This window comes from Electrophorus electricus, chromosome 14 (assembly GCF_041902795.1).
Source record: "Electrophorus electricus isolate QZ-2024a chromosome 14, ASM4190279v1, whole genome shotgun sequence".
Classification (NCBI taxonomy): Eukaryota; Metazoa; Chordata; class Actinopteri; order Gymnotiformes; family Gymnotidae; genus Electrophorus; species Electrophorus electricus.
The window spans coordinates 6,368,120-6,388,333 of NC_137510.1; the positions used below are offsets into that span (position 1 = coordinate 6,368,120).

The 20,214-nt window shown below is 40.7% G+C and overlaps 1 protein-coding gene across 2 annotated transcripts in view; it reads left to right on the forward strand.

Annotated features, from left to right (window-relative positions):
• fmnl1b (formin-like 1b) overlaps positions 1–20,187 on the forward strand; it is a 28,679-nt gene extending 8,492 nt beyond the window's left edge. The window contains exons 2-27 of one of the 2 annotated variants that reach the window (XM_081696197.1): positions 1,966–2,049; positions 2,658–2,735; positions 2,861–2,934; positions 3,895–3,978; positions 4,098–4,220; positions 5,099–5,186; positions 6,908–6,984; positions 7,238–7,331; positions 9,633–9,704; positions 9,989–10,099; positions 10,289–10,435; positions 10,551–10,652; positions 10,878–11,130; positions 11,320–11,478; positions 11,607–11,731; positions 12,036–12,238; positions 12,425–12,659; positions 13,251–13,319; positions 13,438–13,518; positions 16,447–16,576; positions 17,243–17,406; positions 18,271–18,372; positions 18,656–18,760; positions 18,979–19,093; positions 19,444–19,573; positions 19,701–20,187. In XM_081696197.1, coding sequence (XP_081552323.1) covers positions 1,966–2,049; positions 2,658–2,735; positions 2,861–2,934; positions 3,895–3,978; positions 4,098–4,220; positions 5,099–5,186; positions 6,908–6,984; positions 7,238–7,331; positions 9,633–9,704; positions 9,989–10,099; positions 10,289–10,435; positions 10,551–10,652; positions 10,878–11,130; positions 11,320–11,478; positions 11,607–11,731; positions 12,036–12,238; positions 12,425–12,659; positions 13,251–13,319; positions 13,438–13,518; positions 16,447–16,576; positions 17,243–17,406; positions 18,271–18,372; positions 18,656–18,760; positions 18,979–19,093; positions 19,444–19,535 — 2,967 coding nt within the window. In that variant the 3' untranslated portion in view covers positions 19,536–19,573; positions 19,701–20,187. The remainder of the gene's footprint in view (positions 1–1,965; positions 2,050–2,657; positions 2,736–2,860; positions 2,935–3,894; positions 3,979–4,097; positions 4,221–5,098; positions 5,187–6,907; positions 6,985–7,237; positions 7,332–9,632; positions 9,705–9,988; positions 10,100–10,288; positions 10,436–10,550; positions 10,653–10,877; positions 11,131–11,319; positions 11,479–11,606; positions 11,732–12,035; positions 12,239–12,424; positions 12,660–13,250; positions 13,320–13,437; positions 13,519–16,446; positions 16,577–17,242; positions 17,407–18,270; positions 18,373–18,655; positions 18,761–18,978; positions 19,094–19,443; positions 19,574–19,700) is intronic. The other variant, XM_081696196.1, reaches the window with a different exon arrangement.
• Positions 20,188–20,214: the final 27 nt, after the last annotated feature.

Here is a 20,214-nt window from a genome sequence, read left to right on the forward strand (position 1 = left end):
GGAAAGCAAGCCTGGCGGCTCAGTGGATGGATAGTCAGAGATAGGGAACTGTGTTACAGTTAATCAGTCGTTCATCTCCTTGAAGCATGTGGTCTTGTTGCACACAGACAGCTGTGAACAGAATCACCAAAAATCTCAAGAATTTCTGATCACAAAAGCGAGTGCAATTCTTCAGCCCAAATACTCAGTCAGAAAAAGAAAACTTGTTTTATTGTCTGGTTGAAGATTTGATGTCAACCCTTATAGTAAATCAGATCTCCTACATATCAAACTGTTTAAGGATGATTATGTTGTGAGTTAAGGTAAAAGAAAACATGGAAGGTCCTCTTTTGTTACAAGATTAATTTAACACACTTGACATCACAACTTTATTTTCATAAATATGGTAGCAGATCTTCGGATGTGGGGAAAAACACTGACAGTTTTTAGGCAGATACTTCAATCAAATTTTACTGTACCCATCAATCCAGTGACTGAAACTCACTAAATATTCACACAGACGCTATAATGCAGGAACACACCCACTGAACAAAAAGTAAGTCCATTCGACTTGTCTTAAACTTTGTGTTGAGAAACTGAACTCAAGTCATCCATGGTAATATTATGGCCAATACTGATTTGGGTTTCAAAACCACTTTCTCAAACATTTAGACCTTTTTTTCAAGATGGTGTGGGTTGGTCTTGTTCTTTGGACCTGCCAGCTTATGTTTGTGGCCTAGTCGGGTCTTGGATTTTGTGAGTGCTATAATGTAAATAATGTATGCATGTACATACATCCATCATCCATTTTATTAGAAGTATTTATTTATTAGAAACACCTCAGTGGTGTATAGTTTTAGACTACAGGCCCATCTGTAGCTGAGAACATTAGTGTTAGCCACCCTCCATCTTTATCAGTGGACAGTACCTGACCACAGGACTACAGCTGGCTGGAGGTTTTTGGGTGTCACCCCACTTTCTCCTCAGCAGCGACATATGTAAAAACATGTGACAAATCCAGAACATCTTAGGACCTCCTCCCTTTACAATAGTCACTACCCTACCACCACGCTGAGTGGCTCCATGCTGTGCTGAGAATGGCTCACTATCCAAATGACAAAAATAACAGCCAGAAGTGTGTGTGTGTGGTCAGAATCCCAATAGTGATGAGATCAGAGGATGACAAACTGCTCATGGCAACAGATGGGCCTCAGTCTGGAATTGGACACCTGCAAAAAGCAGGTGTCCAATTGGTATAAGATTGGTGTACCTAATAATGTGGACACAAAGAGTCTAATAAACTGGGAAATGTGAGTATGTATGTTTGTATACGTGTACATATTTGTTGTTGTTGTGTATTTTGCAGAACATCCAGTGTATGGTGGCATTATACATAATCTTTATTCTTAGCATGTGTTCTTTGGAAAGAGTGTGTCTATAAATTTTAGTATCTTAGATCCAGTGTATGTGTATAAACTCCAGGAACACCCTTTCAAACCTGATGATTGTCTCTGTTTGCAAAAAAACCTGTTGTTATGACGACATGCTAAATAATGTATAAAGAGCCTGTGTTTTGTGTTCGAGGAATTACACACGTGCACTCACTACACAGTAGACTATACTGGTTTGTAGAATGCCCAGTGGCAGTAAGTGTTCCTGAAAATACTGAAAACACATGCACGCAAGCACATACTGAGTATCATATTGACATCTGAGCCCCCTAAATGCAGAATTACTGCATTCCAGTTTGGGCTGGTAACATACTCATGAAAAAAAAATGTCCTACATCAATATTACTGATCTAGGGTCTTCCTCCTATCTAGAATGGTCTGAGTAAAAAAAAAACTGGCAGGTGAAACTGACTCAGGAACAGTTATACCACTCCAATTCTTGATCTTGGATAATGGGTTCCCCTTTCTGCTGTAATGGAAAGTTGTGATGAAAAATGTAATTATTCTCTCTTTCTGTGTTCATGCATGTATACAGAACTCCATGAATCTTCCTCCTGATAAAGTGAAACTACTCTGCCAGTATGACAATGAGAAGAAATGGGAGTTGATCTGTGACCAGGTAAACACACATACAACCACACATGTACATTGCTTGTATGTGTGTATGTCTTCTGTTCAGTTCAGCATTAATGATGGTCAGTTGTAGTCTTTTCAAGGGCTATTTTTCTTCACCCTTACCACTACTGTGTACCATATAGCAGTATTCACTTGCATTCTCCATACTTATCAATAGTGGTTTGAGATAAGAAGACCTGTAACATAAATAGCAGTCTTTAACCAAAACACTGAGATTTATTAGCATTTTAAAATTAGATGTTCCATGACTTTTAATGGAAAAGAGATGTTAAACCTGACTATCTCTGTTTCAAGTCAAGAATAGGATTCAAGTCCTTTTTTCATTTCTGCCTGCATCAACATTAGAGTGTTTATACCATGAGAGAGAGAGAGAGAGAGAGAGAGAGAGAGAGAGAGACTGGTCTGTCCCAGATAACAGTGAATGTGTTATGTTTCAATAATTGGAGTGTTGTATTCTATACCTGCCCAACCTTCCAGACTCCCCCACGCTCTCTGCATTCACAGTACAATCAATTTGAGGAACCTTCTGTGTGTGTGTGTGTGTGTGTGTGTGTGTGTGTGTGTGTGCGCGTGTGTGCACTCTCTCCTCAGGAGCGCTTTCAGGTGAAGAATCCCCCATCAGCATACCTGCAGAAACTCAAAAGCTTCTTACAACAGGGAGGAAGGAAGGTGAGAGAGAGAGGTGGAGAGAGAGAGAGAGAGAGAGAGAGAGAGAGAGAGAGAGAGAGTGTGAATGGGACAATATCTTTAGCGTGATGTGTCATTTATGTTTGTCAATCTTATTTGTGTGTCAGTTTAAGAGGCGTGTCCCAGAGATCACACAAGTCTTGAGAGAGCTGGAAATATCCTTAAGGACCAACTACATCGGGTAAGAGAAAATGTACACACAAGGACTTCAGGGAAGACAGTACCTTAAGCAATGAGGTCGCGTTTACTGCAGCTAATCAGAATCCAGCCCAGACCTCCAGTGTAGGCGTGGTCTCCTATGCAATATGCCCACAAGAAAGACACTGTTAGTAAAAAGGCCTGCCATTGAACTCTGAGCAGCTCTCCACCTACTGAGGAACCATGGTAACGGACCTCCAGCCATGACTGGTAAATCAGTCTTGAACGAGTCCCATCTGCCAGGACGTCAGAATAGAAGTAAACAGGGACTAATTACTTCATAGAGGACTTTAGATTCTCAATTTTAGTAGGAGTGAAACTAAAAACCTTTTTGACTGATTTGCATTTAACCTGTAATAGTGAAAAACATAACCATGACTGAGTAAACTGTGTTTTGGAATATAACCACTGTCTTAGAGATCTAACAGATTTTCCATCCACAGAATGTTGAACAAGGACTAGCAAAATCCCATATTTGTTACTACACTAACGAGACTCAGGAATTTTGTGCCATTTTTGCTGAGTAGTTTTATTTTTATGTATCTTATGTTCTGTTACACCTAAAAAATCCCATCTAGGAGTTTAAACAAATCTACTATGTTAGGCTAAATAGAATTTCAAGCTTCCAAGGTCTCTTCTGAATAATTTGATGCACTGTTGTTAAATGAATTATTACCTGATAACCTGACCATATCTATCTCAGTGTTTGAAATGCTGGAATGTAGTGTACTGTGAGTGAATATGATGTTCAATGTGTTCAAGGCCTTAGCAGAGGAAAGGTCAAGTACAGGTGTTGGTAATCTCATTCTCATTCGTCTCATTCGTATTGCTCAAGGGTGCTGAAAGGAACAGTTTCAGAAATGTCTGAAATGACACTGCCAACCAATACTTACACATAATGTCCCATGCTTGAGCCTCTTCTGGTCTCTTTGTTCCTTTCTAGCTGGGCTCAGGAGTTTCTAAATGAGAAGAATAAGGGGTTGGACACTCTGGTCGACTACCTGTCTTTTGCTCAGCGGGTTGTCTCGTATGTAAATTCCATCTCAAGCCACAGACACTGAACTATAATTAATATGTAATGTTTTTAGAATGTAAAAATCCATAATAATCTCAAATCAAGTTCCCATTGCATGTGTGTATTTGCAGGTATGACATGGACAACACTGACAATGGCAGCTTTGAAAATAAATCACTGGATGATCTGACCAGCAGTGCTACAAACTCTCCTACCCATAATTCCTCACGTAACAACCATTCATTCACCGGACGGTCAGTCACTTTCACCACTCTCTAAAGCTGCAAATATAAAAAGGACATGTGTGTGTATCAGTGTGTGTGTGTGTGTGTGTGTGTGTGTGTGTGTGTGTGTGTGTGTGTTCTAGCCCTCTAGTCTAAAACCACTAACAGTACAACAAGAAGAGGATTGTCAGGAAACCATTCATTTATACAGTGTCAATACACACAACTCCCCCACACATGCAACCCTCCTACACATTTCTTACACTGCAGACACTTTCTGATAGACTGTTATGTCAGAGACAACAGCCTGATGCTTGCCTGTGGGAGTTTTAAGTGTGGTGGGACAAACACACACATACATACATACACACACACACATATATACACACACACACACACACACACACACACACACACACACACACACACACACTGCTTAAATGGCTGTCAGGCCACATTCAGGCCAGTCTACATTCCTGCACCAGAAAATGACAGTCGATGTATGCTTGTAATGTGCACACAGATTCTGTGATAGAACTGTGTTGTGGGTTTCTCTGCTGCATTCAGAGGTAAATTCTTGGGTTACTGTGCAGATGTTTTTTTAGGTTCATATGTCCTATCGTATTAACATCTTTCTCCTTCTAGGATTGCAAAAATGATGCAGGTTCACTTTGAGCATACAGTTGCACCTACATTCTTCCATACAGTCTTTTAATTGACTCGTTTTCATATGAAGTCTACTTTATATTTCCCAGGCACCCAGGCATTTACTAAGGCATCCACCCAGGGCATCCACCCTTCATCCCACCCATCCACCTTTCCTCCCTGACCACGTAGCATATCAGTACTAGTTCTGTGTAGGTAAATGCCTCTATGTCTGTTCAAAGTTTGACTTCTTTCCACCACAGGAAGGCCCAGAGGAACTCATGCCTGCTCAGTCAAAAGGATCATCTCCACCTGTGCATTTTATGCATACGGGCCATCATGAACTATCAGGTTTTACACACACACACACACACACACACACACACACACACACACACACACACACACACAGAAAATAGGGGTGGGGCCAAATCTGAATACAATATTTGGCAAAGCACAGATAGTGGGTTTTTATGAATATTTATTCCATACAAATATTTTTAAAGTTATTTGTTTTCAAGAAGAATAAAACAGCTTGTGGTTTAACAAAGATGTCATGACACTGTTTCTGAAATCACAGACACAGAGGAGCTTGTTGGACCAGTAGGAGATTAGGCTGGCGTTCGCCTGTTAGCCCTGTAACTAAGCTTCCATTGTTGGCAGTTTAGAAGTAGGTCTACTTTTCAGGTGATTGCTCCGAATTGCATCTACATTTGACAAGGATTGAAATAGCCTATTAAACTACTGTGCTTTTTGCAAACGGCAAGATATTGTTAGCTCCATTGTTATCTCTGTTGTCTACTACTTAAGTTGCCTTACGTTCTTGCAGAACATTTATATTAACACATTTATATTAACACTAAATCCTAAAGAGCTGTAATCAAAAACAGGATCGTTACCATGCCCATATGGAATGTAGGACATATGTACAAATGGGAAAAAATTAAAACCCCAAGACAAAACAGCAGAGGGCTTGAATCTGAAAATATGAAATGAAACAAATAAATAACTTTTATTAATCAGTTTAAAACAGAGACATTCATTTATACCCTCTCAGCAGAGTTACAAGCTCACAAGAAGTGAGTTCACAGGAAGGGCAGCTTCATCCAGTTCTCAGTAAGATGTATCAGGAAGGGTCACCACACAAATTTACAAGACAAACAAAGGCACAATGACTACCTATAAAACAAATGCAGTTTTACACCAAAGTTATACTACAACTCATTTCAATCAGCAGTAATGACCCCAAACCTGCCTTCTGAGCATGAGAGTCTACTCAGATGTGAGGGAGCTCAAACTGCTACGTAACTGAAAACAGATACAAACATTCATGAAATTGGCAATCCCCTTGTTTACCCTTAAGAACCCCCTCCCCCCCACTTTGTTTACACCCTTCTTTGCCCAACCAACAGGTTGAAATGCAGAGAGGACTAAACTACTAACCTAGGTATCACCAATTAAGGGAAATAAGAGAAAGCTACAGTGTCCCAGAAAGGACACTCCTGCTACTGTTATGGGGAAATACTCCCACTTACAATCACTAAGTTTACAAATAAGCATCTTAATTATCATACTCCATACCTATGTATTTTAATGCTATAGATAATGTTTTTACAATTTATTGTTCATTCAGCTTTGCACATTCATATGAAATCACCACACCTACCTGACAGTAAATTAGCAACACGTCATCAGAAAACATTAGACACATTAGAATACATTAGAAAACATGTCACGTCACTATGTATGTAATATATGTGTAATTTGGGAAAAAAACACCCCAAACACACCCCCTCACAATTCATCCAACCCTGGGTACAGCCCCTAATTCTTATACCTCCTTCTACTTTTATTTGAATACAAATACAAATAATTTTGCTGCCTCAACCACAGATACAAATATAAACACTGGCCTCTCTTCCCATCCGTAATACACAACCACCCACCCACACATTATTCTCATATTATTCTTTTCCGTTCTTTTTCTAGTTGGTTGTGTGCAGCTATGGTTCTGAATATTGCCTTGTCTCAGTTTGTCATTCTCATCTTTTCATTCTCATTCCATCTTTCAGTCTGGGTTTAATCAGGTGATGGGCCATCCACGCTGCGTGAATGAGATCACTCTAAGTCTCAACAACAGGAGTTCCAGGTAAGAGTGTGTGTGTGGGTAAATTTAGTTTGTGTGAAGACCATTTAATGCATTTGGACTCTTGGACTATAGCCATAGTACTGGGTCACTTCGCTGCTTTTACCTTAAATCCAAAACGTATGTTGATGTGTGTGATATATGTATGCCACAATGATGTGTGAGTAATTCATCTGTATGATATTTGCTTTGTATGTTTGATGTGTATTTTTGATTTGTGTGTGTGTGTGTGTGTGTGTGTGTGTGTGTGTTGCAGAACTAAAGCTTTAGTATTGGAATTGTTAGCTGCCGTGTGTTTGGTGAAAGGGGGTCACAACATCATTCTCTCAGCTTTCAACAACTTCAAAGAGGTGGGTAAAGTAATTTTTCTCTTCCTTCCAATACATTTCTTCTGTTCTCTTCTATTTTATCCTATTACCTCCCAAACAAGCCTCATGGAATGCCCTCACCCCCCCATACATGCTGTCTCACCAGCTGTACATTAGGATGTGTAGCATTAACATACTTGCCTCTCTTTTAACCCGTCCTGAAAACTACGTTGGGAACAACCAGAACAAAAGAGCAGCTTGCCATGAAAATAGGAAACATATGTACATTCTTGCACACACTCTGAACCCACCCCCCAATGCCTCAAGGTGACTTTAGCCCCCAAGCAAAACCTTAGTCTCTGTCTCTCGCATACATCAAAAGCAGATTAAAGGCTTTGATGACCCTGATACAGCATTTGCCCGGATGAGGCATTTAGGGCAAAGAAAACACAGATTAGACCAGGATGCTAGTGTCCAAAATGTCATCTGGGCTACGGTTCTTTGGAGACCTTGGAGATTGTGAGTCCTGTGTGCTAAGCACTAGGTTAAATGCTGTTAAGGCTGTGGAAAAACAGCTTTGGGAGATGTCATTTCCTTATCCCGACCAACAGAGTGGGTCTGTGTTGTGTTGTATTCTGCTTCTGGTTTGAGCCCACATATGTAAAGCATCCTTTAACAGCTGGTAAATTGGTGTTCGTTTACCTCAGTGGCTGAATGCATAATGTCCATCATTCAACTGTGGTTAATGCAGTGGAATCTGAACTTCTTTTACATCCACTTTGTTGAAAATACCTAGCCTGTACTTACATTCACTAGTCACTTTATTTGGTCTCCCTGTCTTACGTGTACAGGGGTACAGTTACATACTGCAGTCCATCTGTTGCTATACAGTCAGCCACCTTCTACTTTTATCTCTGGCCAGTTTCTGATCATAGAACCATTGCTGTTATTATTATAAGTGACACTGACATGGGTGTGAGTGCAAACAAATAATATCTGACTAAGAGCATTGTTGTGGCTATAATCTGAGCATCAGTGAAAAAGGTGAGGATGACTAAAACAAATGATGTATTGGAAAATATGGGCTTAAGTTCCTGACTACTCCAATGAGGTGATTGTAATAAGCAGCTATGTCTAACAAGGAGGCTGGTGAGTCTATGGTCAAAGAACAATAGACCCAGAGCTTTAAAAAGTGAATTTGAATCTATTTAACATTCAGGTTTTGATGACCATGAGCCATGAGTTACACAGACACCCACTCCAGCCAGGGTGCTAAGCTCATGTTTCACTGTCTACACTCAACGAGCTGATGCACCACTAGCGGACAGTGGCTACCAAACTGGGTGGGTGAGGTCTGACAGGCTTCCTCTGAGATCCAGAAGCATGACAGGTTACAAAGTAGGAGGGGAGCTCTAGCCGCTCAGTCGCTTGTATGTGGCCTATCAGATGTTCATGATATCAGATGTTCGTGATCACTTTGTGATCACCACCACTGAGGCACCACTGTTCAGCAGTGAAAGAAATTAATTAGAAGAGCGTTTGTGTATGTGGGTGTTGGCATGCTGCTTTAGCTTGAGTCAGGTTTGAGTTGTGTGTGTGTGTGTGTGTGTGTGTGTGTGTGTGTGTGTGTGTGTGTGTGTGTGCGCATGTCAGGGTTTCAGGTGTCGTGTGGTGGTGACAGAATTTGGGTATTGTTTGGACACACAGTGACGAACTGATTACTGCATTATTCAGGAGTCCAGTCATGAACACACACACACACACACACACACACACACACACACACACACACACACACACACACACACACACACACAAACGTGCACACAGAGAGCCAGGAAATCTCCTGCACCCCTAGTTGACCACTCTGTCATGTTAATATAAGAAAGCAAACCACAAATGGAATCCCCTGCCTAGAGTTCACTATGCATGAGTGTGCATCTCTCTGTACATGACAAAACACAGCAATATAGCTTATACTGCCCTCATGTGTGTGCTCATATCTTTGATAGGGAAAAGGCCGTATCCATAACCTGCCAACCTCCTCTTTGTGGAGTCTGCCACAAAGCATGTTCAGCATACGTGTGTGTGTGTGTGTGTGTGTGTGTGTGTGTGTGTGTGTGTGTGTGTGTGTGTGTGTGTGTGTGCATGAAGAGCAGCCTGCTAACTACACTCCGGTACTCTGGCTCGGTCTCATGTCTGTGGCGTATAAGGAGATATATTGTGGCAGGAAGCCCCATTGTGGCTGCAGTCTGACTATGGTAACATGGGCACTCACACACAAGGCAACCGTGGTCTGAGGTGTAAATCAAAGTCATCTCCCCCCACCCCTTTTGAGTGTAGGTCAGTGGTGAGAAGGCACGCTTTGAGAAGCTGATGGACTATTTTCGGAATGGAGACAACATCGACTTCATGGTAAGATGCCAATTTTAAACACTTGAGTAGTGTTGCTCCTGAAGGGTTTTTAGGATCGTGAAGAACTCATTCATTATCTTATTTGTATTAATAATGTTATATACTCAGCCTGGTTAATAAGGGGGAAAATGTGTTATGCTGGAAAATGTTAAATAAATCAAATGTAATGTTGACATAGAAGATTGAAAACAAGGATATAAAACAATTAAAATAGAGTGAAACATTGGCTAAAGGGGTACATTTGTCTGTTTGATTAACCTGAAGTGCTGTATTCTTCCCACTAGGTGGCATGCATGCAGTTCATCAATATTGTGGTGCATTCCGTAGAGAATATGAACTTCAGGGTTTATCTGCAGTATGAGTTCACACAGCTTGGACTGGATGATTACCTGGAGGTAAGCCACATTCACACACAAATAGAGAAACAAAAAACCCTTTGATTTGAGTTATCTATATAAATTACACTTACAGTAGATAACCATAACTCTGTCTCTGTGTGTGTGTGTGTGCGTGTGTGTGTGTGTGTGTGTGTGTGTGTGTGTGTGTGTGTGTGTGTGTGTGTGTGTGTGTGTGTGTGAGAACAGAAGTTAAAGCTGAGTGAGAGTGAGAGGCTACAGGTGCAGGTCCAGGCATATCTTGATAATGTGTTTGATGTTGGAGCCTTGCTGGAGGATGCAGAAACCAAAATCACCTTACTGGATCACTTAGATCTACAGCAACACAGCACACATGTACACACATACAGATACACATATATACATACATAAATACATGCATACAGCACAAAATTATATTACTGAAACATACTTTACTGTGTGTGTGTATGTGTGTGTGTTTACATTGTAGTTTGGTAGCAGGTTGGAGGAGTGTGAGAATGAAGCAATGGTAAAAGTATCTGAACTTGAGAAACAGCTCATAGAGACCACCAAGGAAGTGGAACTGCTGAAGGTACAAAGAACACACAAAAACAACCCCCCACACACAAACCATATACAAATGTTCCCAAATATACACACACTCAGATTCAAAATAAACACACAAATAAATAAACAGTGGTGGACCTGATGGCTCTGAGCATAAACACATCATCAAGCAAAAACGTATTCATCTCATGTGTTCTTTTGTGTGTGTGTGTGTGTGTGTGTGTGTGTGTGTGTGTGTGTGTGTACACAGAAGAGCCTGAGGGAGTCACATGAGCAGGTTTTGGCCCTGCAGCAAAGAGAGTGTGAGCACGAGATGGGTAGGGAAACAGAGCGGCAGAAAGAGCATGAGCGGGAGCACTCGGTCAGAGTGCTGACCTTGCTGGAGCAGAAGGTCCAGACACTGGTGGACCAGGGCCTCATGCGGATGGAGAGATCCGAGTCTGGCTCTGTGGACCTCAACGTCATACCAGCCAAAACAGAGAAGTCACAACTACCTCGCACAGGTGAGAGAGCATTTATAAAATGGTAATTTTGTAAGTGTGAATTTGTTACAAAGTCTAAGTACACTGTAAAAACTGATGCTGGTTGTAGATAGTCTTTTAATATTATTCTAGTAATAACATATTGCTAGTATTCTAGTCATATATCTAAACAGAAATGAACTGAATGGGTGTTTCATTTCATGTTTTCAGATATAAATGAGATTATGGAAGTAGATAGTCTACCAGCCACATCTGCTGCACAGTCTCAGCCCCCACCTCCAGCCCCGCCCCCACTGCCAGGCCCCGCCCCTCCACCCCCTCCTCCTCCTCCCCCTCCTGGCAATGGTCTTCCACCAACAGCACTACATGGTACATGGTAGCCTTTTCTCCAGGGTAGATTACTATCTGCAGTTCTTGGTGATTGAAACCCTGTTTATTTGTCTTCATGTGTAATGTGCATGTGTAATGTGCATATGTGTGTGTTGCGTGCGAGTTAGGTATACGTGGTAGGAAGCCAATCAAGACAAAGTATCGCATGCCATTGTTTAACTGGCAAGCATTAAAACAAGAACAGGTGGCCAGAACTGTCTTTACCGAACTGGACGATGAAAATATTTTAAGGGTAAGAAAGTGGTTGTGGTGGGAAAGCGTTTCCATGTAACGTTTTGTTAAATGAGATCATCTTACTCATGTGGAAGTCCAGTTTATTTATATAGTGCTTCTTACAACATGTGTTGGCACAAAGCAGCTTTACAAATGTTTGAGTCCAGATCCCTGATGAGAAAGCCAATGACAATAGTGGCAAGATAAAACCATACTACCGTCCTTACTTCTGACTTTTCCATTAACACTGGTTAACAGAAAAGATATTGCTAGAACATCCTGTTTGTCATGTGCCTATCTCATGCATGCTTCTCTTCCTCCAGGAATTGGATATGGGTCAATTTGAGGAGTTGTTTAAGACAAGAGCTCAGTCAGCCCCTGCTGACGTTTGCACTCTGAAGATGAAAGTGTCTAAGAAAGCTTCCAACAGAGTCTCTCTACTGGAGCCCAACAGGGCCAAAAACCTCGCCATCACTCTGCACAAGGGAGGCATGGATGCCAACCAGATCTGCACTGCCATTGAAAAGTATGTGCAGATGCATACAGCTGCAGTATCATGTAACATACACGGACATGTGCAACCTGCTATGTTAACTATATAATACTGGAGACAAATAGTCACCACTGCCCCTTCCTTTCATTTCCCATTCCTTTGTTCTACCGCTCCATCAACATCATCACTAACATTCTCTCTTTCTCTTTCTCTCTGCAGTTATAACCTCAATGCATTAAGCCTGGATTTTTTGGAGCTGCTGGAGCGTTTCATCCCGTCGGATTACGAGTTAAAATTAATCCAGAACTATGAGCGTGAGGGGCGGTCCCTGCTGGAGCTGTCAGAGGAAGACAGGTTCATGGTGCGCTTTGGAAAAATCCCGCGTATCACCTGCCGCCTGAGCACGCTCACCTTCCTGGGCAACTTCAGCGAAAGCGTCCAGCACCTGCAGCCAGTGAGTTGGGCACATTTCAACAGTCCATCCACACACTGATGGCTGGATTGACGGATCTCATGGTAGAGGTGTTAGGCAAATATTCCATGGTCAAATGTACTTAAACATATACAGGTGCTCTGTGCATAGCTGTGTGCCCTTAATGAGAAATGTTATATAGTATATTAGGGGCACCATTAACCATAATCTGTAATAGCACAGTTGAAATTGCAGATTGAAAAAGCAGCTTTGATGGAGCCAGCTAGCTCTGCATCAACATGATTTGTGCAGAACAATAAAACACTCAAACATGTGTCAGGCCAAACTTGTAATTGAAAACACTGCCACAAAATCAACAAAATAATGAGTAATGAAACATTCAGAATTAGGTAATAGGTGTATCAGGCAATGCGTTTATCATAAAGCACTGAATTACTCGGGCAGGCTCATAATTACACTGCTTATCTCCACATAAACACAGTGATGTAAATGCAAATTATTGAGACTAACAGCAGCTTATCATCTATTTTGCATTGTTCAGATAATTTGTTTGGAAGCAGAGGTTCAATTAGTGCCATTCCCACTGTTCTTCCTTCTTTTTTGCTTTTGCAGCAACTGAACACCATCATTGCTGCCTCAATGTCTATTAAATCCTCCAACAAACTGAAGAAGATTCTAGAGGTGCTCCCATGCAGATATAAAACACACATCCTTCATAACAATGTTTTATTTATCTTGTTTTTTGATTATTTTGCTCTGAATTAAAGGAAGATCACCAAAAATATTATGATTTGTCTAGATTATTCTAGCTTTTGGCAACTACATGAACAGCGGGAAGCAGGGAGCAGCGTATGGCTTTCGGCTCCAGAGCCTTGACCTGGTAAGAAGGAGCTTCTGGAATGTTCTCCAAGGCTCAGAGAAGCTTGACTAACACTCTTATAACACTGTTATATAGGTCCTTCATGTAGGTCAGCACAAGGGAGGAATTTGCCCTGAATGTACACTTCAGGCTCCTCAGCTTGGAAGGCCTAATGCTATTCCCTTGAGCACAGCCAATGAAATAATAGAATCATGAAACTGCACCGTCCTCGAGCACAACCAGTGAGCTTGACAAAGCAGTTCTGGAATTCAAATGTTTAGAATGGGGTTCAGTAAGTGTTGCTGCATATTAGATATTAGCTATATTACAGAAAAAAAACCTTTACATATGTTTGGAATATAAGTCTAGCAGTAAAGTACCCTTGTGTTGTACACCCCCCCCCCCCCCCATTTAGAGACAAAAAGCTGTATACATTTTTTTTTTTTTCCGTTAAGAAAAAGCTGCTCGAATATTTGTGCAGAGCTGAACAGAACAGGACAGTTACATTATCAGCAGCCTTGCAGGGCCAATATAAGTTACTAGCCTTCTAATCAGCCTGTGAGGTGCTAGTCTATTTTAACAGTCTTTGAGAATATTGCCTTTTAAATCAACACTTAAGGCATGTAATTAGATTAAGGCTGAGGTAGAAAGCTTAGTCCTTGTAGGCTTACAGAACACTAGCACTTCCCAGGCTGATAAAAGCTATAATGACAATTGCACATTGCACAAATTACATGCCCCCAAGGCTGATGTTCAAGGTATTAGCCTCAAAAGCTGATTATAAAGATCACCATCTCTTAGTCTATTAGGTTTTATTTTGTAGCCTCTTTGGCATTATAGGCAGTTATATGCCTTTAAGGCTGCTGTAAATGTACCGTCTTCAAATGCATATAGGAAAGATTGATACTTTCCTCACCAGTGAGAAGATCAATGACTATTTTATGTGGCAGCTTCTTTGGCAATTTTTAGCTGCCTTAACTGCTGAAAGGCACGACCTTCAAAGTCTGATAGCAATATACACTATATTGCCAAAAGTATTCACTCACCCATCCAAATCATTGAATTCAGGTGTTTCAATCACTTCCATGGCCACAGGTGTATAAAAACAAGCACCTAGGCAGACTGCTTCTGCAAACATTTGTGAAAGAATGGCTCACTCTCAGGAGCTCAGTGAATTTCAGTATGGTATTGTGATAGGATTCCACCTTTGCCAACAAGTCCAGTCATGAAATTTCCTCGCTACTAAATATTCCAGTCAACTGTCAGTAGTATTATAATAAAGTGTAAGTGACTGGAAATTACAGCAACTCAGCCACGAAGTGGTAGGCCATGTAAAATGACAGAGCAGGTCAGTGGATGCTGAGGCACATAGTGCACAGAGGTTGCCAACTTTCTGCAGTCAATCGCTACAGACCTCACTTCAAGTGGCCTTCAGATTAGCTCAAGAACAGTGTGTAGAGAGCTTCATGGAATGGGTTTCCATTGCCAAGCAGCTGCATCTAAGCCTTACATCACCAAGCGCAATGCAAAGTGTCGGATGCAGTGGTTGTGAAGCACGTCGCCACTGGATTCTAGAGCAGTGGAGCTGTGTTCTCTGGAGTGGCGAATCACGCTTCTCCATCTGGCAATCAAATGGAAGAGTCTGGGTTTGGTGGTTGCCAGGAGAACAGTACTTGTCTGACCGCATTGTACCAAGTGTAAAGTGTGATGGAGGGGGGATTACGGTGTGGGGTTGTTTTACAGGAGTTGAGTTCAGCCCCTTAGTTCCAGTGAAAGGAACTATTAATGCTTCAGTATACCAAGAGATTTTGGACAATTTCATGCTCCCAACTTTGTGATAACAGTTTGGGGATGGCCCCTATCCAGTTCCAACATGACTGCGCACCAGTGCACAAGGCAAGGTCTATAAAACTCATGGATGAGTGAGTTTGGTGTGGAAGAACTTCACTGGCCTGCACAGTGTCCTGACCTCAATACTTATCCTAGTTACATGCCTTCAAGGCTAATATAACAGGTAATATACTCAGACTGAACAGACGAGCACCTTCCAGGCTAATTATAAGGCCAGTAACTTATACTGGTAAGAGGCATGCAAGGCTGCTGTTAACGTAATTGGTATGTTCTAGACAGCTCTGCAAAACAATGCTAGAAGCTTGTTTTAAAAACTGAAATTTCCTACAACACAGTCATACTGTGCTTCTGCACTTCACAATAACTTAATACAATAAATAGCTGAACCTCATGCTAAATATTTGAATTCCTGTGCTGCTTTTTCATGCTATGATCTCAGTGGTTGTGCTCAAGGGCGGTGCCATTTCACGATTCTGATATTTCATTGGTTATGCTCAAGGGGATGACACAACCTTCCAAGCTAAACAACCTGTAATTCTACATTCAGGGCAAATTTCTCTGTTGTACAGTAGGTGATGTATTCTCTCAAAGTGCATAAGGTACACACAGACACACACACCAAATCAGGATGAGATCTGAAAAATATAGGTTTACAAATGTTTTCTTCTAAATTATCTTTTTAATATTCATGGAACCCATTGTACTCATCCCTACCTCAGCCCTTGAAATAGTTAATTTTCTGATGGAAAACTCTCATTAGTTGGTGACACATCTAACTTGGGAAAACACAGAAAAACTGTTTTGTTTTTTTTTTATAAATTATATTTGGCAATATCTTCTCTGCTATAGCTGCCAGCAAAAGTCTTTTTGCTGTCCTGGGATTGACTACATCCAAGCACTAAAACAAACGTCCAAGCATCTTAGTGGGATTTTCAGGGCACTTTAACACCTCCGCACATTCTTACAAGCACCCACAAGCCTTGGAGGGTTGTGGGTATTTTGGGAAAACTCCAGAAAATACCTGTGATGGTGGTCTTTCCATACTGTGGTTTATAGTTTTCAACATAAGCTGTTCCACTGGTCCCTTTCATCTATTAGCTACTGGATATGAAGTCTACGGATCGCAAACTGACACTTCTACACTTCCTGGTGAGCATTATACAGGAGAAATACCCTCACCTGCACACCTTTCACACTGAGCTACAATTTATGGACAAAGCAGCACTAGGTAAGTACAAACACATGCACACGTAAACACAGGTTTTGTAGTAAATGCACTAGGGTGTCAATGTATTTCTGTATTATATATTACTGCAGTATTTCTATGCCTGCATTCATTCCTCAACTTGGCCAATCAAAAAGAAATCTTTCGTCTCTTATAGCTTTTCAAATGAAAGTTTCAATTTCTGTAAAGGTGCAAAGGTCCCTGCATTATCAGACATTCCTGTCATCGTGAGACATTTACAAAGTCCTTACCAAGAAAAGAAATTGAATGTGAAGAAATTGAACACACACACACACACAAACACACACAAACAAGGATTGTTAATTTTAAACATATTGCAAAATAAGCACTATTAAAATTAATATTTTGGAATAATTTGGAATTTCTAGACTTTACTACATTTGGTGATATTTGGTCCTCAATCAATCATGCTCTCGTCCCTTTAAATATAGAAATATAAGTATACAGACACATGCCCAGCCAAAAGCATATAAAATAACCTTAGCTCTAACCTTTCATTGAACACCTGTCTTTACCACTGAGAGAGGAAAATAATTGTTTGTGCTCTACCAGTTACATCTGAGTAAAATTACACATTTAACATGCACGTGTAACATTACATCACAGTGTGTACCCTCAGTCATGCAGATACATCTGTCCCCATTACAGTGTCCCTGGAAAGCATCTTATTAGATGTACAGGCACTGGAGAAAGGAATGGATGTGACCCAGAAGGAGTTTGAGGAACAGAAAGACAGTCCTATCCTAAGAGATTTCTTGTCCAATAACAGCAGTCTCATGAAGTCTGTGGTTAAAGATGCAAAAACTGCCCAGGTATGAACTGATCTGCCCAGGTATTAACTGATCTGAAATACTTACATTACCATCCCCCCCCCCCCCCCCCCAAAAAAAAGTTATTTTATAGGCAACCCTAATTTCTCCTCCAAATCATTTTAAAATAGCTTAATTCTTGACAACATTTCTCTAAAGAGAGCAGTTAAATGCAAGGCAATAAACATATCAGTTGTAAATAAACAAAATGACACTTTTTTCCTTATCATAGAATTTCTACATCAAATTAAGTAGTCTTGTATTACTTTGGTGGTAATATTATATTACACCACCACTGTTATTTACAAAGTAGTTACAGTACTGTATATTATATAACTTTCCCTCCTGCTTATACTTTTCTTAACCACCCAAAGGCAAAAAAAAATAACTAAGTGCACTTATTCCCTGTTATTACCATTCAGAGTTATATGTAGAGTGCATGTATACAGATATGGAATACATTAACATGTACTGTACAGCACATTCTATAAACATTGCACATATCAATACCATATAGGCACATTTTCTATTCACTTGATTAGAACCCCATGCCTTGCACCTACACTCACAGGCCACTGTATCAGAAACAGCTAATCTGCCTCTACAGTCACTGGCCACATTATTAAGTACTCCTGTTTTCTAGGTGTATTTTATAAGTGTACAACTGCAGACTGTGGTCCATCTGTCACCACAAGCAATTCCTCAGCCACCTTCTACCCCATTAATCACTAGTCAGTTTGTCTATATGAACTTTTTCAATGATCAGACACTTGAACATGATGAATCACCAGGACACCACACAAGTGGCCACAAATATTTCCTGGTACGCATATGGCAAAGAGCTGACCTGTCTGTCTGTCTTGTTAGGAGGTGTATGAATCTGTGGTGGAGTACTTTGGGGATGATCCAAAAACCACACCCCCTGCTATGTTTTTCCCAATATTCATTAGGTTCATTAAAGCCTATAAGGTAACTCTCTTTTAGCATGTTCTAAGCAGACAAAATACTACTATGTCATATTACCTTGTTAAAGCACCAGCCAGTATCAGACCACACTATGTTCTTTAAAGTTCTTAAGCTGCCTCTACTTACCATGCACCAGTATGTACAAACAAACTGTTGAGTTTTTAAGAGAAAATACTAGTAATAATCTTATTTACTAAAAACACAAGTTGTGTTTCTCTGATTGTGTGACAATTTGTTGGATTTGCTAGCTTGCATTGAAACTAGCTACCCTCTTATCTCTCTCTAGTTGGCTGAACAAGAGAATGAACAGAGAAAGAGAGATCATTTCATTGGTGCTGATGAGTTCATGGACCCGGCCATCTCCGACCCAGCCTGGAATAGGCCAAAAAAGGTTGAGAGAGTAGGATGGGCCTAAATCTATGGGGAGGGGCTTAAAAAGCAAGAAATGTAGATGTTTCAGGATTAGGAGAAAAAAGGTTCTAACTTCTTGAAACAGAAGTGTTCTCAGAAACATGTCCATAGCATTTGTGCTCATGCGTGCACATGCAAACACCCACACACACACACATACCTTTCACATTTCATGTGTGTGTCCCGCTGCATCTGCAGGTGCCTGCATTGTGGCCGCTACCACAGGTGGATTTGATCGCGGAGCTGAAGCGCCGGCAGGTTTCTCCTCTGGTGCGCGAGGGCAAAGACGGTGCCATTGAGGACATCATTACAGGTCTGCATAGGGTCAAGGGTCAAAGGGCAACTAGCAGCAAATAACACACTAAGCCAGTACCCATAATTACGATACAGCACCAGTGATACAAACAAATCGTTTTGTACCGCACAATATTTTTCCTTACCTTTCATTGACTGTTAGGTAAAAAAAAGTTTGAAAAATCCGCCGATGTGTGCATGCTTAAGGCGATACTCTAAAAAGCCCAGAGAAAGAACGATTTGCATCATTTATTGTGCTCTCAAGTTTTCTATTTCCTGTTTGTTCTTGTCAAGACTGTATGTCTCATATATCTAAAATCCTGAACAATTTACATTCTCTCTCATTCCCCATCATGCTCTCTCTCTCAGCCTTGAAAGCTGTTCCTTTCACTGCTCGTTCAGGGAAGCGTTCTTCACATTTGTTCTCTGAATTTGGCTTCAGTGACTTGAGTCCTTCATAGATTTTTTTTCTCTGATTTCTTGCTCTTTCTCATTGAAGGTATACAGTATACAATATTCACCTTTTTAATTTATTGTTCTATACAGCATTTGGCAACTTGAAATTAATCTATCAGAAGCTTAGCTTGACTTTTTCTACATTGGCACATATTGTTTTGTGTGTGTAGGTCTGAGGAATCAGCCTTACATAAGGTCAGATGGAGGGAGGTGCAGCAACAAGTGGAAACCATCCCAACAACTTCAAGTTTCCTCAGATATCTCTCTGTAACATGTACTTTCATGCACAGATCCAGTGAATTCTACTTGTTCCTGTTGTACACTAAAATATAATTCAGGCTATTTGACTGTACAGACAACACCAGACAACAAACATGATTAAGAATCATCTACGTTTTGGATCAGGGTATGGAGGACAATCATTTTTATTCTTGCCTGGACTGGATTTTAACCCAGAATAGTATTTATACACCTTTTGATTCATGTGCTTGCAGAAAGAATGATGTAAATGTAAAGTAATGATTATTTTTTCAAACGGGTATATGACAAATGACAACCCTCTTAGTTTAATTACTTGTTTTAGCTAATAATGATTTTATACTGGGAATCCTGTAATCATGTGCATATAGCTAAATAAACTGCCTATGTTTAGATGGACTTCACTGTAAACTTGCACCATGTATG